Here is a 27947-nt window from a genome sequence, read left to right on the forward strand (position 1 = left end):
AAAACAACTAAGTTTTATATTTAAATTTTGTCTTACAAAGTTCAGAACTTTCACTTTTGAAGCATGAGAAGTTCAAGAATGGTCTGAATTAGTACCGGACATACCTGATCACACCCCGAAGTTGAAGTATGTACTTCTATTACCCTCACTGCTTGCAAACACTCAGGACTAAACTTTACAAGACTCCAAAAAGTGCTTTATATATTCAACTATTCTTATTCCACCTTAAATTTATTGTGAACAAAGGGGTGTGCCAGGTAACTTAGGTCTGCAGAAAAGACAAGAGTGGCAACCACGCCATGAATAATGCTGGAACAAGAAACGCATACACACATACACACAAAATCAAGTAAATTAGGCTTGTGCTTCTAACAGATACCTGGACATTTAATTTTGTGCTTCACTTCAGTTTTGAAGATAATAACATGTGCGTGAGTATGTGAGTGCTAAGTCGCTTCAACCGTGACCGACTCTTTGCAACCCTATAGACTGTAGCTCTCCAGGCTCCTCTGTTCATGGGATTCACCACAAGAACACTGGAGTAGGTTGCCATGCCCTCCTCCAGGGGATCTTCCCAACACAGGGATTGAACCCATGTCTCTTGTGTCTCCTGCACTGGCAGGCAGGTTCTTTACCACTAGCACCACATGATATAGATTATAATTATTTGTACAAAGTTAAGTAGAGAAATAAGGTAGTTACATAAAATTCAAGATTAAACAAAAGCAGAAATATAAATGGGATATTACCTTCAACCATGTACACCAGGGGTGGAGAGACCTGTGGACCAAACTCTCTGCCTATTTTCATGACAAAGTTTTACTGGCACAGAGCTACGTCTCTCACTGATATGCTGCCCTTGGCAGCTTTAGTAACTCGATGGCAAAGCAAGCAACTGTGATACCCAAAACTACTATCTGCACTTTACAGCAAAAACTGATGTCACCATTTTAAGTAACTGCCTGAAAGTGAAAGTCGCTCAGTCGTGTCTGACTCTTTGCGACCCCATGGACTAGACAATTCCATGGAATTCTCCAGGCCAGAATACTGGAGTGGGTAGCCTTTTCCTTCTCCAGGGGATCCTCCCAACCCAGGGCTCGAACCAGCGTCTCCTGCATTGCATGCGGATTCTTTAAACTGAGCTACCAGGGAAGTAACTGCCTAAATCTTTCAACTTATTCAATTCCTTAACAGAACATTACAACCTACTGATAGCTTGAAGACTTGAGAATATGCATACACCAGTCTAAGCAGAGAAGAAATCCAACTTCTCTTGCTGTGTGAAGAATTAAATTTTATACGACTTTAACAAAAGTCTGTATCATATTTATGAGTCTAAAATCTTAAAATGCATATTTATATAGACATTACAATGCATAATCATGCCAATTTTCCTTCCAAGTTTAATTTAGAGCATATACACTGTTTCTGGACTTCTGGTTCTCAAAAACCTGAATTATAGCACCATGATTTTGAAAGCTAAAGAGACTGCAGTTGCTGGCACTAACCTAATTCTAAGGCATGCTCATCCCTCTCTGAAGCCAACAGGGCGTGCTGCTCACCTGGGGGTGTGTAGGCGTCCATCGAGGTCTGCACAACCAAGGACCTGCGTTTGGAAGGCATAGGCACTGCCATCTTCCTTTCTTTGTGTTTAGCGAGCGCAGCCTGGACAGCTTCTGTATGGACGTCTGAAACAAAGCGGGAGCTCAATCACTCCATTGTCTGGAGACAGTCCCAAGGCCCCAAGGCCCCAAGCTTCTCTGCCTTGTTTCTGTTCCTGTGACAGAGTCTATCTTCCTACAGACACTGTCACAAATGGAAGAGTGGGGAAGGAAGGAAAGTAAATATATGCCTGACAGTTTGAAAGCTCCAGGAAAAAGGCATTCAAATTCATTTGCAGACTTTTAACTATTCATTTTATTACCCTGGAATCTGTATAATCAGATACTAGATATAAATCTCTGTGGTGTTTTTTTTTCTTTAGTCCTTGATCTTCAAATATTTCTTCATGGGTCACATTTTCCAGCTTCATAATTCATTTCCATGTCTGTTAAGGGAAGTATGTACACCTTATATAGGCTGTACAGTAAAGATTTTAGCTAAGAGTTTAAACATCAGTTATGAGGCAGTCCTTATATTGGGTAATCTTTGCATATTAACCCATTACATTAACTCCACCCATCTTTTTTAAGGTAGTGGCCTCAGGACTGGGTGTGGAGAATCAGGTGGACAAGGTACTATCTGTCATGTAGGTCACTTTCTAAAGGGCCAAAGACAGACAAGAGACCATCATATGGGATAGGAATGGAAATCAGAGAAAAAGACTGAATGGCTACTTAATTGTGAAGCCAGGGAAGAGATCTCTTACTGGGAAATCTGAATAGTAAGGTGAGAAACTCCGAGACAGGGAAAAATTAACTCTAAGGCCCTGCACTGTGCATGAGGGTGGTGCCAGCAAGACACATACAGCACCAGGCAAGGGACCCACCAGGATGAGGGCTTGGCAGGAGTGGTTCTACGTCTGACAGGGAAGCATGGGCTTGAGGAGTAAGAGAGGATGAGGGATCATCCTAGCTGCTGGGAAGGAGCCATCTAGAGAATGAGAGAGGAGCCAGGAAAGCGGCCAGAAGGCAGCAGGCAGGGGGTATGACTACACTCACCAACTTCCACACGTTCTATGGAGGAGGCTCTTGTTATTCCCATTTCACAAACAAGAAAGCAAACGTGTAAAGCCCACCCAGTGTAACTTGTCAGTGGCAATGACTAGGTATGAACCAGCTGTGAGCACCTCCAGGGCCCACATCTTCACCACTAACCAACCACACTGTTCTGTAACTGCTCCTAAGAAACCCCACCGTGTTAACATTTGAGAGTCAGGGCAAACACAGACCAGCCCTCAGGCCAGATGCAGCCTGCATTCTCCTTGTAATAATGTTTCAGTGGAACAGCGAGGCATCATTTCTGTGTGTGTCATCTATGGCTGCTTCCATACTGTAAAGCAGGGCTGAACAGTTGTGACGGAAATCATAACGGCCTAGAAAGCTGGAAATATTTGCTATCTGGCCCTTTACAGAAAATATTTGCCAATATTTGTTCTAGACCATATCACAGACCAAACACAATGACTTTATTATTTTTTGTTCAGACTGTGTGTGCACTGATCTTCTCTCCTCATCTAAATTCAAAGTACTTTAAGACAAAAACCCAGTTTCTGGTCACTCTTAAACTCCTAGATTGAAAACTGGTGACTGAATGACTTGAATTTACATTACTAAACAAAACTAAAGAGCTCATTAATGAGAACACTGGTTCTCCACACATCAAACACTTTGCTTTATATATTTCTCCTTCTTAAGTTTTTGGATGTAATTTCAAATTTACAGAAAATAACCTGCAAGGATACTACAGAGAACTCTGGTATAACTTTTACACAAATTCACCATTTATATTTGACCCCACTGCTTTCTTTACATGAGTTTTTTCCCTAATTATGTGAAAATAAACTGCAGCTACCATATTTTTCTATACCTAAATATTTCAACATATTTCCTATAAACAAAGATATTCTCTTACATAATGTAAATTCTCAAAATAGGGAAATGTAACAATGATAGCCTTTGTGTGTGTGCTAAGTTGCTTCAGTTGTGTCTGCCTCTCTGCAACCCTATGGACTGCAGCCTGCCAGGCTCCTCTGTCCATGGGACACTCCAGGCAGGAATACTGGAGTGGGCTGATGTGTCTTCCTCCAAGGGCTCTTCCAGCAAACAAACCTATGTCTCTTACGCCTACCTGCATTGACAGGTGGGTTCTTTACCACTAGTGCCACCCAGGAAATCCAAAAATATACTACCATCATCTAATTCAAACTGCAAGTTCAAATGGTGCCAATTGTCCCAGTAACTTCCTTTGCAGTTAATTCTGTCTTTCTAGTCTGTGATTCAATCCAGGACCATGGGTGCACATATTTATTAGAGTTTCTTTGCCCTTGTAGAGTTGGACCAGTTTCCCAGCTTCTGCATTCCATGAAACTGGCCATTTTAAAGGATCAGTCAGTTCAGTCACTCAGTTGTGTCCGACTCTTTGCAACACCATGGACTGCAGTATACCAGGCTTCCTTGTCCATCACCAACTCCCGGAGCTTGCTCAAACTCATGTCCATTGAGTCAGTGATGCCATCCAACCATCTCATCCTCCGTTGGCCCCTTCTCTTCCTGCCTTTAATCTTTCCCAGCATGGGAGTCTTCCACTGAGTCAGTTCTTCACATTAGGTAGCCAAAGTATTGGAGTTTGAGCTTCAACATCAGTCCTTCCAATGAATATTCAGGACTGATTTCTTTTAGGACTTTAAAGGAGATAGGCCAGTTATTTCGTAGATTGTCTTCAGCCTGGGTTTTCTGATAATTCCTCATGACTAAATGCAGACCACGCATTTTAGTGGGGACTTCACATAAGTCTGTCCTCTACTGATGGAGGTAACTTTGGTCCTTAGTTAAGGTGCTGCTATGAACATAGGGGTGCATGTATCCTTTTAAATTATAGTTTAATGATCTTTATTTCTAATTTCAAATTCCAATTGTTTATTAGCTGGTATGTAAGTAGCTTTTTTTTCTATTAACCTTATATTCCACAACCTTGCTATAATCACTTATGAGTTTTCGATTTTATCTTGATTCTTTAGGGCTTGCTACATAAACAATCACATCACTCCAAACATGTATACTTTTAATTTCCTTTACTTAACCTATTGCATTAGCTAAGACTTTCAGTATGATGTTGAAAAGTAATGATGATGGGACATTTTTACCACACTGTTGATCTTAGTGGGAAGTCTCATTGAGGATGTTCTCCCCTACTCCTAGATTATAAGAATTTTTGTCATAAAGGGGTACTAGATTTTTTGAAATGCTTTCTCTGCCTCTATTGACAGGGTCTTTTTTTTCTTTAGCCTGTTGATATGACAGATTACATTAACTGATTTTCCATTGTTAACTCAGCTTTGTGTATCTGGAATAAATCCCACTTGGTTGTGTTGTGTAATAGTTTCTGTTTTTGGATTTGATTGGCTAATATTTTGTTGAGGAATTCTGCACCTATGTTCATGAGAGATACTAGTCTGTAGATTTCCTTTCTTGTAATATCTTTGTTTAGTTTTTGTATGAGGTTAATGCTTGCCACATAGAATAAATTAGGAAGTAGCCCCTCTGCTTTTATCTGCACAAAGAGAATACAGGGCACAGGTACAACTTCTTCCATAAATTTCTGATAGACTCAGCAGTGAACCTATCTGGGCCTGGTGCTTTGGAAGGTTATTATTGTTTCAGTGTTGTTAATAGACATAGGCCTATTTAGATGGCCTCTTTCTTCTTGGGTGAGTTTTGGCAGATTGTGTCTTTCAAGGAATGGGTCATTTTCATCTAGGTTTTTGTATCTGTATTCACAGAGTTGTTTGTAATATCCCCTTAATATTCTTTTATTGTCTATGGGATTAGTAGTAATGTTAATTTTTTCATTTCTGGTATTAGTAACTTATGTGTTTTCTATTTTTTTCTTAACCTGCCTAGAGTATCAGTTTTAATGCTCTTTTAAAAAAATAGGATTTAGGCTTGATTTTCTCTATTTCTTTGTTTTCAATTTCATTATTTCTCCTTTTATTTATTTTCCTCTTTTAATTTACTTTCCCTACTTTTCCTGGCTTCTTAATGCTTCTTGAAGCTTTTCAACTATACCATTCAATGCTGTACGTCTTCCTCTAAGCAATGCTTTTGTTACATCCCACAAATTTTGATCCTCTGTATTTTCATTTTCTCAATTCAAAATATTTTAAAACTGCTTAGACTTCTTTGACCCAAATGTTATTTATCAGTGTGCGGTTTAACCTCAAAGTATGTGAGGATTTCCTAGTTACCTTTCTATTACTGATTTCCAGTTTAATTCCATTGTGGTCTGAGAGTATACTTTGATTTCTACCACTTTCAGTGTTATAAGGTGTTTTAAGGCCCAGAATATAGTCTATCTTGGGGTATCCAGCATGAGAACGTGTATTCTGTTATTGCTGGATGTCAATTAAATCCAGTTGATTGATGCCCTTACTGACTTTCTGCCTGCTGGATCTGTCAATTATCAATACAGAGATGTTAAAGTCTTTGTCCATTTATTCTTGTTTTACTGGTTCTTATCTCACATGTTTTTTCATATTTTGTTGTTGGGCATGTACACATTAAGGATTATTGTATCTTCTTAAATAACTGACCCCTTTACAATTATGCAATGCTCTTTTCTCTGATAATTTTCCTTGCTCTGAAGTCTGCTCTACGTGAAACATCGTTACTCATGCTTCTGGATTAGTGTTCGCACTGTATCTTTCTACATCTGTGTCTTTCTATTTCAAGTGGATTTCTCAAATAGACAATATAAGTGGGTTCTGCTTCTTACCCACTCTGACAGTCTCCACCTTCTATCTGGTGTACTTAGACCACTTACTAAAAAAGTTATTATTGATATACCTGGATTACTATTTACCATATTTGTTACTGTTTTCTGTTTGTTGCATTTGTTCTTTATTTGTCTTCCACTCTTTTCCTGCCTTTTCTAGCTTTAACTAAGTATTTTATAGGATCCCATTCTTCTTCTCTTCTGGCCTATCAATTATACTTCATGTTTAAACTGCTTTCAGTGGTTGCCCTTGAGTTCATAATATATATTTCACAATTAATCTGAGTTCACTTTCAAATAACACTATAACTCTAGGGTGGTATGAATACCTTACACCATAGTATTTCTAGTTCCTCTCTCCTGTAACATTGTTTTCATTCATTCACTAATTAATATGCTGCTGCTAAGTCGCTTCAGTCATGTCCAAATTAATATGCTATCATCACCCAAATGTTTATCTGTAAGATCAATTGTGTGTGTTAGTCACTTCAGTTGTGTCTGACTCATTGCAATCCTATGGACCACAGACCACCAGGCTCCTCTGTCCATGGATTCTCCAGGCAAGAATACTGGAGAAGGTTGCCATGCCCTTCTCCAGGAGATCTTCCCGACCCAGGGATTGAACTCACATCTCTTAAGACTCCAGCACTGGCAGGAGGGTTCTTTACCATTAAGAATAAGAAAAACTAAGGATTTTATCTTCATCTATTCCTTCTCTAGCATTCTTCCTTTCTTTATGCAGACCTGAGTTTCTGAGCTATCCACTTTTAGTCTATCAATGAGTTAATTCTTCATTTCTGCTACAGTGTTTCTGGATTCTAGCAATGTGTTTAGTCTTTCAGAGTTTCCATTATCCACGCCCAATTCTGGGGTCAGCAGTTTGCCCAACGACCTCAGTTCTTTAAGGCCTCAAAGAAGGGTTGCTGGCAGGTCAAGAAACAACAGTTAGAACTTGACATGGAACAACAGACCGGTTCCAAATCGGGAAAAAAGTATTGTCACCCTGCTTATTTAACTTACATGCAGAGTACATCATGCAAAATGCCAGGCTGGATGAAACACAAGCTGGAATCAAGACTGCTGGGAGAAATATCAATAACCTCAGATATGCAGATGACACCACCCTTATGGCAGAAAGTGAAGAAGAACTAAAGAGCCTCTTGATGAAAATGAAAGAGGAGAGTGAAAAAGTTGGCTTAAAACTCAACATTCAGAAAACTAAGATCATGGCATCCAGTCCCATCACTTCATGGCAAATAGATGGGGAAGCACTGGAAACAGTGAGAGACTTTATTTCCTTGGGCTCCAAAATCACTGCAGGTGGTGACTGCAGCCATGAAATTAAAAGATGCTTGCTCCTTGGAAGAAAAGCTATGACCAATCTAGACAGCATATTAAAAAGCACAGACGTTACTTTGCCGACTAAGGCCCGTCTATTCAAAACTATGGCTTTCCCAGTAGTCATGTATGGATGTGAGAGCTGGACTATAAAGAGCAGAAGAATTGATGCTTCTGAACTGTGATGTTGGAGAAGACTCTTGAGAGTCCCTTGGAATGCAAGGAGATCCAACCAGTTAACCCTAAAGGAAATCAGTCCTGAATATTTGCTGGAAGGACTGATGCTGAAGTTGAAACTCCAAATACTTTGGCCACCTGATGTGAAGAACAGACTCATGGGAAAAGACCCTGATGCTGGAAAAGATTGAAGGCAGGAGAAGAAGGGGATGACGAGGATGAGATGGTTGGATGGCATCCCTGACTCGATGGACATGAGTTTGAGCAAGCTCTGGGAGTTGGTGATGGACATCAGGCCTGGTGTGCTACAGTCCACAGGGTCTCAAAGAGTCAGACACGACTGAGGGACTGAACTGAACTGAAGCCTTTTCTTGTGTAAGGATGTGTATGAGGATTTCTGTGCTTTCACCACATGCCCAAGTGGAAACCAAATATACATCCTCTATTCCATTTCTTTTTTCATTATTTTCTCATTTCTTCTTTTTGTAAACTCATTCAGTTTCTCTTTTCTGGCTTCTTAAATCAAATCCTTATTTCCAGGATCTCTTCCTACCTAATATAAGTATTTTTTGGTAACTATTGTATCAATGTCTAAGTACTGTTTTGGTGTATTCCATAAACTGATTAATCACTTTTTTTTTTTTTAACCTGAAATACAAATCCTCTTAACACATCCCTGCTTCAACCAGGAACCTACCCCAACCCAACTACCTATACATATTTCTGAAATCTAACTCTGACTTTTTTCTGTTAAATGACTAGGCATTAATATCAAGCTTTATTAGTTTTTGACAAGCAGACCTTTAAAAACGGTCTTCAGCTGCCATCTTCTGCCTTCTCCTCCATATATACACAACCTTCGGCACAACCTAGCACAGCACTATAAAAGACAACTTTCTGTTGTGGTGGTGATTTTCCATATCTGCACTGCCCAGTATAGTAGTCACTTATCTTAAAACGTGGCTAGTAAAAAAAAAAGCACAGAAACAGAATTTCAAATCTTATTTAATTTCATTAATTTAAATATAAAATTTCTCTTGTGCATACTGACCATCATGCTGGATGATTCAGCTTTACAGAGACAACTTGTAACGCTGTCTAGGAATGCTAAGTGGAGTATGCAGTCTGACTTAAGTCTTTTAAGTAAGAAAATGTTATTCTTTGCTTTATACCCCAAAATTGATGAAAACCTTTAAAGTTTTACTTATGGGATTAATGCTTTGTTATTTATTGAATTAGAAAGGAAACTGAAAAACTTTTAAATACATGACTTCATAATCACGGATTCCACTGGCTATAAGAATGATAACATCATCATGTCAGGCAGCCTCTGGAAAAACCCACTGTACATTCACAAAAGAATGAGACTAAAAGAAGCAAGTAATGTGTTAGCATTATCCTGGAAATGGCTTGTCTTCACAGACCTTCCTGAAAGGGTCTTGAATCACCCCCACAGCTCCCTGGCCTCTGAGCTCTTCCTCCTGGAGGAAGACAGCACTCCATGACAATCGAGCTGGAATGAACACAAAAGGTAGGTGTTTTCTAGGTACCTGGTAAATGCCTATTTATTCATTCACTTTCCAAATTAAATTTTAGTTCCCAAAGGAAATTATTTAAAAAGAGAGGTACACATTACTCTATAAAGAATTCCAGTAGGAGTTCATTACCATGTAAGGCAATGCGTTTAGAAATGAAAATATATAGCCAAGAGATATTGTCTGTGGCTATATGGTTGACCAGATTGACTTAATTAGGTCAACTGTCTAAAGGATAACAGAATTACCTCTTGGCTGATAAATTTGGTCATTGTAACAACTAAAGTAACTCTACTGCGAGTGGTCAAAGAATTTCAGAAAGCAAAATATTCTGAGAGTCACAAAACCTTTTCTCTTAAATGTCCTTTATCTTCTATGCTGGTACAGGAGAAAATAAAATCCTGAAACATGTACACTCAAAACAGATTAAAACAAGCTTCTAAGACTTTATACCACTTTAAAAAAACAATATACGAGCATAAACTCTAAAAGAAAGTAACTTAGCATTGAAATGCCTAAATTAAGAAAACTAATTAGAGCATTTTAAAACTAAGAAACAGCAGATAATGACATAGCGAAGGAGACTATCAAATGAGCCCAGGGATGCCCCAAAGGCCCTCCTTAGCTTTCCTCTAGGGTGGATGTCATCCCATATGATGGTGGCACTGAGTCAGTTAAAGAAAATGAGAACCCAGCTGAGCTTTCAAAACCACATGGAAAGATCCTCTGGATATGTCTGCTCCTTAAAACTAAGCAGTCATTATTTATTCAAAATTGAGAGTGTAAATTAAAAAAAATTTTTTAACTATATATGGAATAATATTTTTCACATCTTACATGATAATTGAAGGAATACCTGGACTATTTTTCATGTATTCTCTACATACTAAGTAAATAGCTGGAGCAAATTCCACCACCTTTAACCTACAAATGGGAAACTGAATTCTGGAATGGCAGACCCAGAGAGGATTATCTATACAGCTGTACAACCTAGACATCTCAGGGTCACCAAAACCCCCCCCTCTCACACACCCCTACCTTACTTAACTCACCACATCTCACGTCTCACTGGCACTGATTCACATCCTGTACAAATACCTCAGGTGTCCAGGGGCTTCCAGATCCTCCCTTCTAACTTATACTCCACAGTACTACCAAAGTCATCTGCAAACCCCAACCCGCTCCAATTGTGACTCACTTAAAACCTTTGAATGGAACCCTATCATCTTCAGGATAAAGTCCAAGTGCCAAAAGATATGGATGAGAGTGAGCACTTGTCTACTGTCTGTCTATGCACATGCCTACACATATGTCTGTGTATGTGTACATGTGGGTCTCTACCTGCATGTCTCCCATATATGTGACTATGTACACGTATCTACGTGTGTGTGCATGATATATAAAATGCACAGCACAATCATGACAAGGGAGTAAATCTCAGCATTCCACAGCAAGGTGACAGCACATACGTATGTGCTGCCCTTCTAATTAATCTGAAAGGGGCCTCTGAGATGCCTGAATAACGTAAGACAAGCTCTTGGTATGTGTGAGGATAAAACTACCTGTGAAAACACGGAATGTAAACTTGGTTACAAACCCCTGTCTTCATTCCACCCCCACACACTGTCCCAGGCATCAGGCCTGAGACAGCCAAGAAGGCAGAAGGCGCAGCAGTGAAGCTGCACTGGCCTTCTTCCTAGTTTCTCCAGTCCATTCTTCTTGCTTCTGCACATAAAGATTCCTGATGCCATAAAGTCTGTCTTATGCCATCTTCCCATCTAGAAAGGAGAGCTGGGCCAGGAAGTCAAGCACACAGCTCCTGAGCTTGGTGGGCAGGGTGGCGGCTTATCCTTCAAGTTCCCAGTAAGGGAAAGACTCACAACACTGAGAGGGTCACAGGGTTGATCCACCTGCCTCCATGTGAAGTGTCTGAGCTACTTCACTTTTTGCAGTCTCAGCTTCCTCTTCTGCAGCATGAAACAGCCATATGTATGTCACCTTTCTGTTATAAAAACCAACTGAGGTAACACCATTGCAAGTACTTGAAAATATAAAGTGATATATAAATGTTATAGTTTGGATTGTCATCATCAGCAATCCACATGTATCCTGAACTGGTGTCCCAGCAACAACACTTACTGATAATTTTCTTTAAAAAAAATTATAGTTAGGGAATCAGTAGGAAACAACTAGAATCCAGATGGTGGAGGAAAAAATACTCAAAAAGTTAAACATTAATCACAATACAACTTTCCTGATGCTAAATTAATGGAAGAAATTTAAGCCTGTCAAGCCCAGATGACTGCTATAAAGCAGAATTATGAAGACAGCATTCTTATATGCAGTCTCGTAAAATACAAAGGAAATAAACAACATACAAATTATTAAGAATTTTATTTCTTTTTTGAAAACTCTACTTGAAAAATCACTGAGGTTAAAAGAGAAGGAAAAAATACTAGCAACCAAGACAGGAAAAGTAAAACCAAGAGTTTTGAAACCAGTGTTAAATTTTCTAACATCTAAAAAATGAGCAAAATTTGGCTTACAAAAGGTTACTACATTTTAGATTATTGTAACATTCTAAATAACGGACACTATGTTAAAAATATAAAAAGAGTTACTTTTTACTGAATTTTATTGTGTGCCCTGGAGGGTGTATCTATGGCTGAGGTAAGAGGTCATCTGCATATCACAACCAACCACAAACACACCCGAATACACTGCTGTGCATTCACACAGCTTCTACAGACGTGTCCACTCATGCGTTTCACCACCACCCACATTACATCTGGCAATATGTAGTAACTGTAATAAATCGAGCTTACCCGACCGATAGCGCTCATCTCGTGACCCTGAGGACCTTCGGCGGTGATAGCGAGAGGCAGAGGAAGGAGTAACCGGAGCCCGGCGCTCTGGAGGCAAAGCTTGATCCACCCCTGGATTAAGGAAAACAGCAAAGTAAGGTGAGGTTGACTGGCAATTGGAGTTAACTAACTTTGCCAAGCAAATTATCTGGTAGAATAAAGCCCTGACTCTCTGTTTCCCACAGCCAAGCTAAAGCACACAGGGCAGTGGGCCAGCCCAGATGAGGAACAGAAAGGAAGCGCCAGGCCAGGCTCCTTCCTGTCACAAATGCCTGTTATGTGCACATGAAGTGACGCGGAGTAAGCCACCGCAACGATTTTTAGAATTATAATTATCATTGAATTAAAAGTAACTGTAAATAAGTCTTGCAGAGTCTTTTTATAATCCAGGTTGCCAGGACTGAACATAAACTTTCATCTTTCTTCATTCAAAATTTCAAACTCTTGCTACCTTACTCCACCTGATGTTAAACAACTGAACAAGCCATATTTCAATATACCTTTGAAGAATTACCAGAACTGTTAAAATCATCAGATAAAAATGATTCAGTATCTGGCCAAAAGCTGACCTAACTCTGGCCAACGTGACAGCTATTCAGAAACATAGCCAGAGGCACAATCCAGAGAAAATTACTAGGTACTACGGGAGAGATTTAATTACCACAGTTCAGACTAAGGAAATGCTGAGCATTAAAGATTAACTGCTGCTTCTTCAGAAAAAGGCCAGTAATACTTGACAGAAAGTGAATCAGAAAAAGCAATCTTAACCCCAAATTGTATAGTCCCTGGTTCACCATGACGGCTCCACAAGAGCTAGCTACTCATCCTTGAGGTTTAATACTCCTCTTACGCTGGTGATTTCTGCACCCCATTTCTTCACAGAATGTCCGTGGACTCCACATATTACATTTGCTATGTTAGAACGGCACGAAAGTACACTGTGCACTGGAGCTCTACGCTGGGCTCCATGAGCCTTCATCTAGCAAGTGTGTTAACATCACTGTCATTCATTAGCGGTTCTTGTCACTGAACCATTCAGAGCTCCAGGTTTTTCTCAAGTTATTGCTACAAATGATCTTTGAAAAAATTACTTTGTGGAAGAATTACTTTATACTTTTAATCAAACAGATGCACATAATTTATGAAATCAAAGAGTACTATTAAGTCTCATAGGAAAATAGTAATTACCTGGCACTTACATTATTGAACCTTAGAATTCTAAGCAACATTATTCATATATTAAACATTTTAAAAATTTATTTGTATAAGTGTATTTATTTGAAAATTATATAATAATTGTCTTTCATGCCAATTACTGTCGAGAAGTTAAATTATTTCATCTTTAAGTGGAGGATAATTGCTTTACAATGTTGTGCTGGTTTCTGTCATACATTAACATGAATCAGCCATAGGTAAACATATGTCCCATCCCTCTTGAACCTCCCTCCCATCTCTCAACCCATCCCAGCAGCCCTCTGGACTGGCAGAGAGCACCGGGTTGAGCTCCCTGCATCATCCAGCAAACTCCCACTGGCTGTCTATTTCACATACGGCAGTGTGTATACGTCAGTGCTCCTCTCTCGATCCGTCCCACCACCTCCTTCCCACTCTGTGTCAAGTCTGTTCTCTGTGTCTGCGTCCTTATTACTGCCCTGCAAGTAGGGTTAGGGTTAGGGATAACCACTGCCTTTCATGTTAATCATTGTCAAGAAGTTAAATTATTAAATGCGAATCTGATGCTATAATCTTTATGTAAATCTGTTTATTTTTTTCTTCTCTTCTCTGTCACCATTTACACCTTTTTTTACATTAGGAGCTGCAAGCAAGCATTACGTTCTGCAGCAGGGGCATAACCAGATCTATTTCCAGCAGGTCTTTTACCCAGGCTATTCCATTTGCCCGAAGAAGAAAGGTCCAGTCTCTTGCCTGTGACTAAGCATGGTGTTCATCACCAGGGTGGAGCTGTTCTCCCTCTCCAGCACTGTGCTCTGATTTAGGGCCCCTGGAGCAGTAGTACACAGTGTCCCTGACTCTGGAGGCTCTTAGTTCCCTTTCTCCAGACAGCAAACTTCTCTGCAGGAATGCAGAAGGAGTGATCACCTTTTGCCTAGAAGCCATGCCTACCCACAATGCCCACCATCATGGTTTCATCAGGCCATTCATCTGCTGCCTTCTTCACTGTGGCCAAGTAAGGTGCCTCTAATCATCAATCTTATAGAGCCTAAAAACACATCATTATTTCTCCAATCTCCTGTCCTAGAGATTCATACTTTATCCATTTACTGATATCACAGGGCAGTTCTGGGAAGAGGCAGAGCTAACACACACTGTCAAGCTGCCACGATTAAACAGTGCCTCAAACATACACACATATTTAGCTTCCAATCTCAGTACTGTTACCCATCAACTCCGTTCAAATATGCTTCCTGGAATTAGTTTCAACCTTGACCCTTCCAGGTCCACAGGTGGCCGTATCCTTCCTCTGGGAAGTGCAGTCACAGCACCTGCAGACCAGCTATCAGTTCAGTCACTCAGTCATGTTCAACTCTTTGCAACCCTATGGACTGCAGCACACCAGGCTTCCTTGTCCATTACCAACTCCCAGAGCTTGCCCAAACTCGTATCCATTGAGTCCATGATGCCATACAACCATCTCATCCTCTGTCGTCCCCTTCTTCTCCTGCTTTCAATCTTTCCCAGCATCAGGATCTTTTCCAGTGAGTCAGTTCTTCACATTAGGTGTCCGAAGGATTGGAACTTCAGCTTCAGCATCAGTCCTTCCAATGAATATTCAGGACTGATTTCCTTTAGGATTGACTGATGGATCTCCTTGCAGTCCAAGGGACTCTCAAGAGTTTTCTCCAACACCACAGTTCAAAAGCATAAATTCTTCAGCGATCAGCTTTCTTTCTGGTCCAACTCTCACATCCATACATGAACTTCTGGAAAAACCGTAGCTTTGATTAGATGGACCTTTGTTGGTAAAGTAATGCCTCTGCTTTTTAATATGCTGTCTAGATTGGTCATAGCTTTTCTTTCAAAGAGTAAGCGTCTTTTAATTTCATGGCTGCAGTCACCATCTGCAGTGATTCTGGAGCCCAAGAAAATAAAGTCTCTCACTGCTTCCAGTGCTTCCCCATCTATTTGCCATGAAATGATGGAACCAGCTGCCAAGATCTTAGTTTTCTGAATGTTGAGCTTTAAGCCAACTTTTCACTGTCCTCTTTCACTTTCATCAAGAGGCTCTTTAGTTCCTCTTCACTTTCTGCCATAAGGGTGCTGTCATCTGCATATCTGAGGTTATTGATATTTCTCCCAGCAATCTTGATTCCAGTTTGTGCTTTATCCAGCCTGACATTTCACATGGTGTACTCTGCATATAAGTTAAATAATCAGGGTGATAATATACAGCCCTGACATACTCCTTTCCCAATTTGGAACCAGTCTGTTATTCCATGTCCAGTTCTAACTGTTGCTTCTTGACCTACATACAGATTTCTCAGAAGGCAGGTAAGGTGGTCTGGTATTCCCATCTGTTGAAGAATTTTCCCCACAGTTTGTTGTGTTCCACAGTCAAAAGCTTTATCGTAGTCAATGAAGCAGAAGTAGATGTTTTTCTGAAATTCTCTTGCTTTTTCTATGATCCAATGGATGTTGGCAATTTGATTTCTGGTTCCTCTGCCTTTTCTAAATCAGCTCAACTATATGACATGTAACTTAGTGCTCACCTGCTATGGACCCCACACTTCTGTCTTCAGAAAGCTAAGTCTGCATACAGCAGTGTGAATATTTACTCTCAAAGGCAGAAAAATAAAGAGTTTACAACCCAGGGTTTTAAAAGTTTTAAAAAGAAAATGAATAAATTAGACAAAATAAGAATAGCTTCAATAAGTCACCAGCCTCAGGACATTAACAGAGATTAAAATATAAGTGTGCATACTTCAAATATTGGATTTTACCTGACCTCACTGTGAATGAAATTTGAGGTAGCTTAAACATACTTCAGTCAAATAAGCAACTCCAAATTAGAATGACCTGGTACACAGGAGAACCTGAGGCAATAACCAAGGGGTCCTGCCTGTGACCCACCGTAAGAGGAGCTGACCACATGCTGCCAGTGGGATGGGCTGCCTCCCAGCAAGAGTAATCACAAATAACCTGTAAAACACATAGTCACAGCCCAGTATTCAGCACTGCTCAGGTCTCACACTCAGGCATCCCTGAAACCTAGCTCTCGGGACAGCCCAAGATGGCCAGTGTGTCTTCAATAGAAAGGAGGATATCCCAAGGAAGGTGGGATAACCGTCCAGAAACATGCAACGCAACGTGGATAAAAAAAAAAAATTCTTCTCAGGTAAAAACATGACAGAGATCAAGACTGGATCTCTTCTTCCACTAACACTGATCAAGCACCACCTGCTTCAGGTCCCACATGAACTGAGGGCAGTGCATCTGGACAACGCCATGCTCTGAAGATGGTGCTCCAACCTGCTGCCGGCAGTTTGTGACCCTGGGCCTCAGTTTCCCATCTTTAGGCAGCACTGACAGGTACAGCCAATGCTTTACAGCACTGGTGTAAGCACTGTATATTTACTAAATTATTAACATAGTTGTATGAGACAGGCGTCTGCCATTTCACTGGGAGCAATCGAAGGCCCAGAACTGTGTCTGTGCCACTCCAGCAGTGCCCATCCATGTGTGATGGGCACCCCTCCCTGGTGCACTCAAAGCCAGGCAGAGGCGAGGCCCCTGAAGCAGAGGTTCCCTGCTGTTCAGTGCTGCACTCCAGATGCAGTGGTCATTTGTCACATAGACCAAGTCCAGCTGGAACTCTGAATCGGGGAAGAGGTGTTTCTGTGATCTCACCACGAAACTACTGTTCAACCAGCAGTCTTATAGAGATGGGAACTGCCACAATTCCAGACTGTTACCCAGTAACAAACTCAGAACAGCTATAAGCTGCTGAGGTTGTGTGACGAAGGTGTGTGCATGGAACCTCACTTTGGACATGTTAAGGCACTCTTAAAAGGCATGTTAAGAGTCCAGAAAAGGCAACAACTGTCTGGCTGTCTGCCTGCCGCTGAGTGCTGCCCCTAGCTCACAGAAGGAACTCAGGAAGCACTGTTGAACCAGTAAGTAAAACATTTAAGGCTCGTGCAGAGGGCTGCAACACGTCAATTCACACACAATTCAGACTTTTTGTTCCATCTAGAATCACAATGGGACTCTAAATAAAACTCTTCATCAGAGGGGGGAGAGCAGAAATGCATGAGAGGAAAAGAGGCAACAAAAGGACAGCAGAGGAGAGAGTAAACCACAGCTGTCCACGCCTCAGAGTGTGCACCCTCCTGGGACTTCCGTTTCTGCATGTGGCACATCCCCAGCCCATTCTCAGACACCCCCATCCTTCACAGCTCCTTTCTTCCCCACCCTGCACTTTATTCTCAAGGTTAAAAGTTCGCTGCCCTGACCCTTCACAGTCAGACGCCACCTGCTGCTCCAGGCACCCTCTCCACCCACAGGGCCACTGCAGCCATGAACATCAGTCTCTCTTCAATCCAACTGGGTTGTGCCTGGTTCACGCCTCTGCACCCTGTGGACCCCAGAGCCGAGGCCCAGGCTCCTTCCCTGACTGCCAGCCTCTCTCCACCTCACGCTCCTCATGAGCCACCTCCCACTCCTGCCTCCAGGTTCCCATCACAGAGAAACAGTTCCTGTTCCCAAGTTCTTGACCGGCTTATCACCACTCACTCCTCCAGATGCTTTTTCCTCTGCAGAGCTGAAAACTTTGTTTGAGCTCAAGGGGTAGAAAGCAGAGAAATAAGCCTTTTTAAAAAATTAGAATGTCAGTTACTTTCAACATACGTTTAAGAAAGGTTCCCTGAAACTAACTTAATAATATAAAACAACTATACTTAATTTAAAAAGGCTCCTCAAAGAAAACCCTAACAGCACAGTTCTGGCACCTAAACAATCCACCAATTCCAGATTGTTAAACAAATGCAGTCCTTTTATTAACACTATGGAAAACCAGACACTAGAAATCACAGTAATCCTAAGAATAACCTAAGAATAAGGCGTACAGGGCCTGGTCCATTCACCATGACACAACGGTGCACTACAGGCCAGAAAACCTGCAGTATAGACACCATATAGTTGCTCAGAATATTAAATGTTCTAGAAAAAGTCAGTATTTCTAAATTCAGATAGTAAGAGAAAAACACTAAAAAAAACCTTGGTTTTCAACAGTTTTTCATGAAGGACATGTACAACAAAACAAAGATCTTGCTCTAAATTCTGGTCTTATTTCAACTGCAGACAAATCACTGAACCTCTGAACCTCTGTTCCCACACGTGTTGGGGTGCAGACATGGACACGGTAATAAAGAGTGACTGTTACTCCCAGGACCCTCTTCGTGACTCAAGGCTCTCCGCTCCCCACCTACAGCGTTCATGGATCTCAGTGTCCTGCAACCTCACTGGGCACGACAAGGGCTCTCACTTAAGTGAAAATATGCACTAGATAGTTGGTAAAATTGCCAAGGATCTTTCCATATTTGTACACTGGCAAGTTTTGAATCCTCCCATTCTCTTCTAGCACATAATTATACTTTGCTTCCCACAACAGAGTGAAGTGAAAGTTGCTCAGTTGTGTCTGACTCTTCACGATCCCATGGACTGTACATACAGTCCATGGAATTCTCCAGGCCAGAATGCTGGAGTAGATAGCCTTTCCCTTCTCCAGGGGATCTTCCCAACCCAGGGATCGAACCCAGGTCTCCCACATTGCAGGCGGATACTTTACCAGCTGAGCCACCAGCGAAGCCCAAGAATACTGGAATTTATTTCTAAAACAAGTGCAATCAAGGACTTTGCCAGAAAATAAACAGCGCAACTGTAGTACAGGTAAGAAATTTACTCCTTTCATTTCATACTGACTCAAGTCAGAACAGCACAAAACAGACAGAAGCTTCGCCATCACCACGGAAACATCTCCCCAACCACCAGGCCTAATTCTTACATTGTTGTCACCCTTGAGTCTACTTTACCCTCTACCAGCATAAAGCCTTGACATAAATCAGTATAAATTTGCTAACCATTTTCCTACTCATGTTTAATTTGCACAGGGACTCATGCCTGAAAGGTGCTTCCCTGATAGCTCAGTTGGTAAAGAATCCACCTGCAATGCAGGAGACCCCAGTTCAATTCCTGGGTCGGGAAGACCCCCTGGAGAAGGGATAGGCTACCCAGTCCAGTATTCTTGGGCTTCTCTTGTGGCTCAGCTGGTAAAGAATTCTCTTGCAATGCGGGCGACCTGGGTTCGATCCTTGGGTTGGGAAGATCCCCTGGAGAAGGGAAAGGCTACCCACTCCAGTATTCTGGCCTGGAGAATTCCATGGACTGTATAGTACATGGGGTCACAGAGAGTCGGACACAACTAAGTGACTTTCACTTTCATGACTGGAAGAATGTAGACGACCTGGACCCATAAGGGTTCATGAGAGCCCCTACTCACTGCACTGAGCTTGTGTCTCATCCCCACATCCCAGCATTTGGCTTCACTCAGCAGTGAGGCAACTTCAGAGGCAACAAGAGTATGTCTTCAAGACTGTGGCTTCAAGTTTCATTTTCCTTATAGACTGTCCATAAAAAATCCATATGAGCCTGGTCCAGGGGATAACTCCACTCTCAACTGTCCCCTGCCCTCCCTTCCATGGAGGATCGGCTGTTCCTCAGTAACTACTGGTGTCTGGGGGAGGACCCTGATTGGTTCAAAGTCATCAAAAAGAACAAGAAAACCATCCATCCATCCATCCATCTAGTCAGCAGCTGTGTGTGATAAAATAAGAATATGCTTTAGACTACTTAGGGCACCAAGTTGTGTATCAAGATCATGACCACAGCTTACCTAGGATATAAGTCATTACCTCTAGTGATGAAAGTTCCTTTCCTGGAGCAACTCAGTCTGGAAAGAATTCATGCTAAGTCACATGCCATCCCGATTTAACTATTCCTATTTTTCCTGTTATTTAACCTTGCACGCTATACCTCATCCATCATGAACAGGTGGCATGGCCCAGGAAGGCCCCCAGGATCAGCCCTGGGTCCCTACAAAGCAGGTCAGAGGGGCAGCTCACTGCTGTGCCCAGGGAGGTAACACTGCACTCGGGGGACAGGACTCTCCGGCAGGATAAAAACAGACCAATGGTGCACCAGGTACCAGAACAGCGCAGCAGGTATGAAAACAGATCTGACACTGGGGCAGCGCGGTTGTGAACACGAAGCAGCAGAACCAATCAGGAACTCAGTGCCGGGAAGCTACACTTCCTGTAGCATATGAAACACAATGGCCTGTCCTAACCCCAAGGAGCAGGGAAGGAGTACTTGTCGAAGTGATACTTGCACTGAGCTTTAAGAGGTGCGCAGGTACAGGCAGAGGACACAAGCATGTGCCAACAGTGTGACATGGGATGCAGGCTGGGGAGCTGGAGGGAGGCCAGGCAGCTGCGTGTGAAGCCCTTCTGATGCAGACAAGTCTGCACTCCCAGTGGGGCCATCCTTCTCCAGTGGAGCAAGGATGGACGATAAACTCACCCTCACCCTAACTTAGAGAGGTTCCTCTCTGAGGAGGCTGTCCACGTGGACCCCAAGGCAGAATCTCAGAGACCAGGAGGGAAACAGACCTGCCCTCTGATCCCTGCAGCCAAACTCACCAAGGTTTTCACAACAATGCAGTCACAGTAGGTCCCTCTAACAGAGCACAAGCCACCTGCTGCTGGAGGAAAGGCAAGCTGGGCCTGGAGAAGACTGGATTCATATTAAGTCACCCGCTGCTCAGAAACACTGGATGCCAATCATGGAGAAAGTAATACCCAGCCAATACACACATCATGACAACAGAGGAATTACATCTGGTCAAGGAATATTTCACTCTTCATGGTAATGATGAAATGTACTACTTCACGTCACCATGACCTTCCCATGAAAGCAGTGAAGACTCACTTATAGACGCTGACACCATGTTATTAGATATCCCTGAACAGAGTTGTAGAGAGTGGATTCTGTCTTCTAATTTTACAAATTTTAGCAGGTTAGGAGACTAACAAAAGAATACACAGCTGAAAAACTCCAAGAGCATTAGTACCAAATAATTTCTCCTGAAAAACATTTTCTCTTTGATGATGACTTTTAATATATTCTGACCCATTACTTGATTAAACACGTAATTTTTTTTTTCTTTCCAGCTCTGGACCCTTTCCCTCATCTAGTTTTAGGTGAGCACTCAACACCATGCTCCCTGAAGTCAATATACCTTTGATTGGGTTCCCCAGTCACTCACTTCTGGGAAGAAAACCAGGGAAAACCTGCTTCCCCAGCACTCTTCCCTGGGATGGGGTAACGCACAGGAGCTTAGACCCAGGGTGCATCTCTTGCTCAAAGCTGCATAAGCCATCCTAATCCACAGTCATGTGTCCCAAACAAATTCCCCAAATTTGGGAATCTTTGAAATATCCCACAGATCCCAAAGATCTTTGAAATATCTTTAGAGTACTTTCTAGAGAAGTCTTTTTCTCTGATAAATAAAAATAACATAAAAAAAGGAAAAAAGGTAAAGTTCATCAAAACACAAACTCCCTTTAGAAAAGTGTAAAGCAGGATAAGGGTAACTGCAAAGGAAAACAAAATGTTTCTCATGAAGATCCTACACCAAAAGTGTCATTTCTAAGGCTGACCTAGTCAAGAAAGAACCCTCTGACGCAGAGCCGTGCACTCTCCTTGCTGCTCCCCAGAGGCAGTTGTGTACAGAGAGTGACTGTTCACCCAGGGCAACTTTTCAGCATACAAATCAGCATAAGAACTGCACAACAACCCGGGCATCCAGCTTCCTGACCCCAGCATCCCCCGTGAACCTGCCTTCTCCTTCCTGGCTGGGGATGGTAGGGTAGGAGGCCCAGGGAGCAGCGTTCCCCAGCAGCACTCTCAGCCTCACGCGTCCATGGGAGCGGGAGGCAAACAGAAACTGTGACGGAGCCTGGCAGCTAAGGCCCCAGTCCGCCACCTGCCCATCAACGCTCCACTTTTGCCCACGAGGACATGCCTCATGCCTGTTAGCAAGCTGGCCTGGAGAGGACAGCAGAGGCACAGAGGGGAGACCAGGCCGTGTGTCCTCGCCTAAGATCCTGGGGATCATCTTGTGACACACAGCTTATTATCTGTACATGATTCTCAAACAATGTCTTTTATTTGAGTTTATGCTTATTCCTTATTGTACTAAAAGGTGCAATGAACTCATCTTTCTGAGCTTCTTATATTCAAAATATTGTTCACTTAAATCATTTTGACCTCTGAATAGAATCATGACTCTGTGATGAACCAGTTCAATTTTTCAATTTCAAAACTCCTTGACTGCCCTCTGGAGATAGGAATATAATGGAGCTATGGACCTCACTTCCTGAAACAGATCTCAAGGGCCAGGGTACACTAGAGCTCATCCTCACCCAAGTCTCTGACTATGAGACAAAGATCAGTGAAGATCAACAATTTTAAGAAAAAAACTGTATGATCCGTCATGGATTCTTCTTTCCTAAGTGTTTTGTAAGTCGTGCTCCAGCTGTGAAAATATGGTTGCAAAAACTGAGTATTATATTTTAATAAAACACACTCAGACCTGGGCCCTGAATCAGCAGGATAATCATGGTCCAGGGCCTGTGACAAGCTCTGTGCCTGAGGAGCTCTGAAGCCTCGGTAAGTTGAATGAGCTGAAATGGAGGACGGGGCTGAGAAACATGACCTCCTAGGTTCCCCCAAGGCTGAGCTCTACACTTCTGTTTAGAATGGCATCAGGCAGACAGTCCACTGCAAACGTGCCCTGCCATGGGATCTCTCTCAGTTAAGTGCGCTCACCGAAACGAAAGTAAAACAGTGGCCGGTTTCCTGCGGTGCTGGCCGCCCGCTCTCTGACCGCGGCGTCTCGGATGTCACACACCCCGATGTTGCCAGCCTGCAGCATTCTTCTCGGGGCTCCTTCACTGTGCTGCAGTCTACACCGGACCACGGCAGCTCCATTCGCTGCTGTAACAAGTTGAAAAAAAACTAATTAATTCAAACTTTAGTTTTTTTTAAATTTGTTACAGCGCCGAGCAGAGCTGCCGACCCCATGCAGAACAGCACAAAAAACACCAAGGGGACCATGTCACACAGGGCCACCCTCAGCGCCCAGCAATGCGGGTCAGCCTCGTCCTGGGACTCTAGAGGCTCCATCTCCCAGAGCCATCTCCTGGGAATACACAGAACTGCTTCTGTTTCACTTTTGTTTGGTAAGGCACAGAAAATAAAATCTAGCAACACAAGGACCTACCGCCTCCCCACCAGCCTTCCTCCAAAACCACAAAGGGCCACCTGCAGATAGGAAGTCATCCCAGCAGTTCTGCTGGAGGATGAGAAGGAGAGCGGGGAGACCACATCTAGTCGTCTGCCCCCATGTGTTCTCTAAAGCTCTCTCACACACGGGGTCAGCCGGACAACACACTGCTCTTCCATCCACTCGGACAGCACATAGCTCCTTCCTTTTACAGACCAGACAGCAAGAAAACCCAGGTCGCCAGTTAAGGCAGCCCTGCACAACCAGCCAATCGTTCCATTAACTTTAAGCTCCAAGGAAAGAAAGAAACCACACAAAATCAAACAAGGCTAAAAAAGCAGCATACTCAACACAAATGTCCTAGAAGGTGAGCTCCAGATGAGGACATACCCCCTCGCCCCCAACACTGGAGGCCATGTCACAGCCCAGGGAGCCAAAAGGCCTGCATATGTGGAGCTGAAGCTCTTCTACCTAGAACATCTCAGCATGGCTTTACATCTGCTCCAACAGTGAACACTGCAGAGTCCATTTCTGCTGCTGTCCTACCTCCTAGAGGACTTGTGTTAGCATTAAGCCCTTCCTGATGCCCAGAAAATTCTCAAGGATGCCTTCAGAACAGAGGTGTTAACACCTGCAGCCCAGGGTCTCCCTCCTTTCCCTGAAATGTACAGAACCAGCTCAAGTGTAGAATCCTATGTACTTGCATGTGTGAAAACCACAGAATTAAACAGAACTTGTACTTGGTTGAGAATTCATAATGCAGACAATCACGTTTCAAAAAACAACTAACCAACCTTTACGATTTCAAAATCCCAGGCAGGATGTTACATCATTTTCTCAATTTGCCTCCCCCAACCCACACCAATGAAGTCAACAAAAACTGCTGAGTAACTTAAACCATTATCAATAATTTTAACTAAGCCAAAATTCATGTTTAAACCATAAATGTTCTCATATTTTTTTACGATTAGAGTATTTTAAAGTAATCAAACATATTATTTTCCTCTGTGGATGAATACCTATTACAGTTATCTGGCACCTTCACAGAAAATTCCTATGTGTCTTCTGAATTCACAAAATATGCTGCAGTCACACAAGGAGTTGTGTGGGGTTGGTGCCACCTCAAGGGCCTGATCCGCATGCAGTCTGGGGACTGGGGGAGGACTGGTGCTCAGCTGTTCTCTCAGGAGTTGCAGTTAACTCTTAAAACTGGACACCTTGTGCTACTCAGCAAGGTTTACATACTCGGAGGCTGGGGCAGGTAGGCTCCAATCAATTTTGATCTCTTCTTTTCATATCCTTTCTGTGTGATGTCACCTGTAAGAGAAGGAAAGGAAGTTCAGAATGCTTTCACTGGTAGAGCTGAGCACTCAATTAAGAAGACACAGTCACGCATGTAGGTGTCTTCTGTTTCCTTATAATTTAAGAAGAAAGCACTTTACATCATTCACCTTGACTTTTCTTCTGCTTGCAAACATTCATTTAAGTTACATAAAACCCTTTACAGCGCAAGCACACACTGGTCTCCGGCCCCTTCTCACAAGGTTTTGGCTCTGATGGAGTCCAGAATTAAGAGTATTGCAATCTTATTCACATCTGCAGGGCAGGAAACCTCCCCGATCTACACAGTGCTCATTAACTTAACAACGGATTCTGCAGGTGTCTACCCCAGTGAGAGCTGGCCAAAACCACCAATAATGAGCATCTTCCTTCGTTAAGCAGTTTTTTTTTTTTTTTTTTTTTTTTACTTATCAGACATGTCAGTTCCAAGGACTATACACTGCTAAGGCAGTTTTGAAAATAAGTGTCTAAAGCCAAGAAAAGGTAGATAAAAACAAAGAGGACATACGACCTATGGGATCCAAAATATATGAATAAGATGTTTACAATTAAAACAGGAATTAAATTGCTAAAGCCAGAGATTCAAGGATCGTTCACTGCTAGGTTGCCAAGTACCTGGGACAAATAACCTTTATGACGTGCAACAGCTTTTCACAACTGCAATCTCGGACATACCCCAAATGCTGATTTGTGCCACTGAATTTTTCTGAAACTCTTAATTTTTCCCCTAATATTCTGATCAAACCATCATTCCTAAATCAGCTAAATATTAAAGTTTTAACAAAAATACAGCAAACAAAATGAAAAGTTGTTGTGAGTCACACACAAGTTGCTAAGCTTGCTTTTCCTGGTGGTGATGCTTGCTACATCCAATCAATCCAGAGGCACCCTGGGCCAAGAACCGCCTGGGCCGCCACTGTTCCCAGCAGTCCTCTCCAGCCCACAGAACTCATGACTAGTCTATGTACACAGAGCTATAAACAATACAGATATAGGAAGAAATATCCCCCATTGGCTACTGAGCATTTTTGATGCTAAAACAAACTGACCATTCTTTGAAGACAATAAACCTATAAGAATGCTAGTTTCTGTGCTAACTGTGCTGTTGCTCAGCATTTTATAAATTCAAAACCAGCTTGCTCCCTCCCGCAGAGGGAATGCCCAGAGGAAAATGTTAAGCATGTGGCAGGGGACGGAGCACTTGCGTGAGGGTGTGTTGGTGGAAAAATCACAAACCGGCCTGCCAGAAGGTCACCTGAGCATGGCAGGTACCTATTCTTTACCTGGTGTTTCCCTCAGTCCCTCCCTTCCCAGTCAATCTCATAGGTGCTCTGCACAGTCCTGCCATCGAGTCCTAGTCTGGTGAACTAGCCCCTTCTGGCTTCTTCACCCAAAGTTCAGCTCAGTTGTGAGGAGGAGATCAAGACAGCAGAGTAGGAAGATGTAGAGCTCACCTCCCACAATGAAAATTCTAAAACATATCTCCACGTGGAGCAATTCTCACTGAAAACTGACCGGAGACAGGCAGAAAGACTGCAGTACAACTGAGGCTATAAGATCAATCCACATGCAACAGGGTAGGAAGGCAAAAGAAGTGATCAGGTCAGGACCTGTATACCAGGGAACAGCTGCGTGGAACGGGAAGGTCACAGGGACGGAGCTCTGCCCTGAGGAGCAGGCAGTTCAGCCACAGATCGGCGCCCTGGTCCTGGGGTCTGACAGCACCCTGGCTGGCTGGAGGGCCTGCGGACTAGCAGGAGGGCTGTGGGAAGCCTGGGCTCCATGGTAAGCAGCACAGCTGGCTTGACCCCAAGCATGGCTGGTCTAGCCATGAAGGCTGCTCTAGCCACTGCCCATTTTTCACAGCCTGAACCCAGTCCCGCCTGCTTCTCAATGGGGAGAAGGTCTGGCTGTGAGACTCAGAGCGGCGCAGACCCGAAGCAGTGACTGAGCAGGATAGTGGCCACCACTGCTGGTGCTTACACAGGTGGTTAAGTCAGCCCAACCTCTGTCTCGGGCTGAACCCCTCAACGCTGCTGAGAGCCCACACCGGCACCTCTTGATTCGGCATTGCTGGGGTGAGGGGCCCAGTGCCAGGATGGGGGAAACATAAACTTAAAGGGAACAGAGTGGGCTCAGACTTAACCCTCAGGGCTTCTGCTCCAGCAACCTGGGACCCTGCCCACTCCACAGGGTGGTGATGTCACCAAGCAGAAGAGAGCAGAGGGGAAGGCCATCTCACACGAGGCTCCAGGCCTCACCCTTCCACCTCCAGCCCCTCCTGCTACCAAGGCCAGAGCTGCCAGCACACCCTGGGAAGACAGGACTTGTGCTCACAACAAGTAATGAAGCAAAAATAAACAGTTTAACAGATAAAGAATTCAAAGCATTAGCAATAAGAATCCTAACTAAACTTGGGAAAGAGACACATGAACACAGTGAGAATTTTAACAAGGAACTAGAAAATTTTTTTTTTTTTTAAAGAATCAGTCAGAACTGAAGAATACAGTAAGTGAAATGAAAAACACAACAGAAGGAAAGAAAAGCAGATTAGGTGATACAGAGGAAGATGTAATGATCTGGAAGACAGAACAATGGAAATCACACCTTATATGAACAGTAAAAAGAAAGGCAAATTTAAAAATGAGAACAGTTTAAATGGCCTCTGGGATAACATCAAGCATATTAACCGCCACGTTATAGAGGTTCCAGGAGAAGAGACAGAGAAGAGGGTAAAATATGTATCTGATGAAATTATGGCTGGAAACTTCCCAAAATGGAAAAAGGAAATATATCCAGGAAGACGAAGCATGGAGGGTCCCATCCCAAATGAGATGAACTCAGAGACCCACACCAAGACATGTCATAACCAAAAGGGCAAAAGTTACAGATAAAGAG

The 27947-nt window shown here is 42.8% G+C and overlaps 1 protein-coding gene across 3 annotated transcripts in view; it reads right to left on the reverse strand.

Moving 5' to 3' along the window:
* The window catches only part of DIP2C (disco interacting protein 2 homolog C), a 148132-nt gene extending 120824 nt beyond the window's left edge, over positions 1-27308 (reverse strand). For 2 of the 3 annotated variants that reach the window (XM_040247950.1, XM_040247949.1), the window contains exons 1-4: positions 24954-25023; positions 23252-23419; positions 12308-12418; positions 1563-1688 (exon numbers count right to left, since the gene is read on the reverse strand). In XM_040247950.1, the coding sequence (XP_040103884.1) occupies positions 1563-1688; positions 12308-12418; positions 23252-23357 (343 nt within the window). In that variant the 5' untranslated portion in view covers positions 23358-23419; positions 24954-25023. Of the gene's footprint in view, positions 1-1562; positions 1689-12307; positions 12419-23251; positions 23420-24953 lie in introns of all 3 variants that reach the window. The other variant, XM_040247951.1, reaches the window with a different exon arrangement.
* Between the last annotated feature and the right edge of the window lie 639 nt (positions 27309-27947).

This window comes from Oryx dammah, unplaced genomic scaffold, assembly GCF_014754425.2.
Source record: "Oryx dammah isolate SB20612 unplaced genomic scaffold, SCBI_Odam_1.1 HiC_scaffold_10, whole genome shotgun sequence".
Classification (NCBI taxonomy): domain Eukaryota; kingdom Metazoa; phylum Chordata; class Mammalia; order Artiodactyla; family Bovidae; genus Oryx; species Oryx dammah.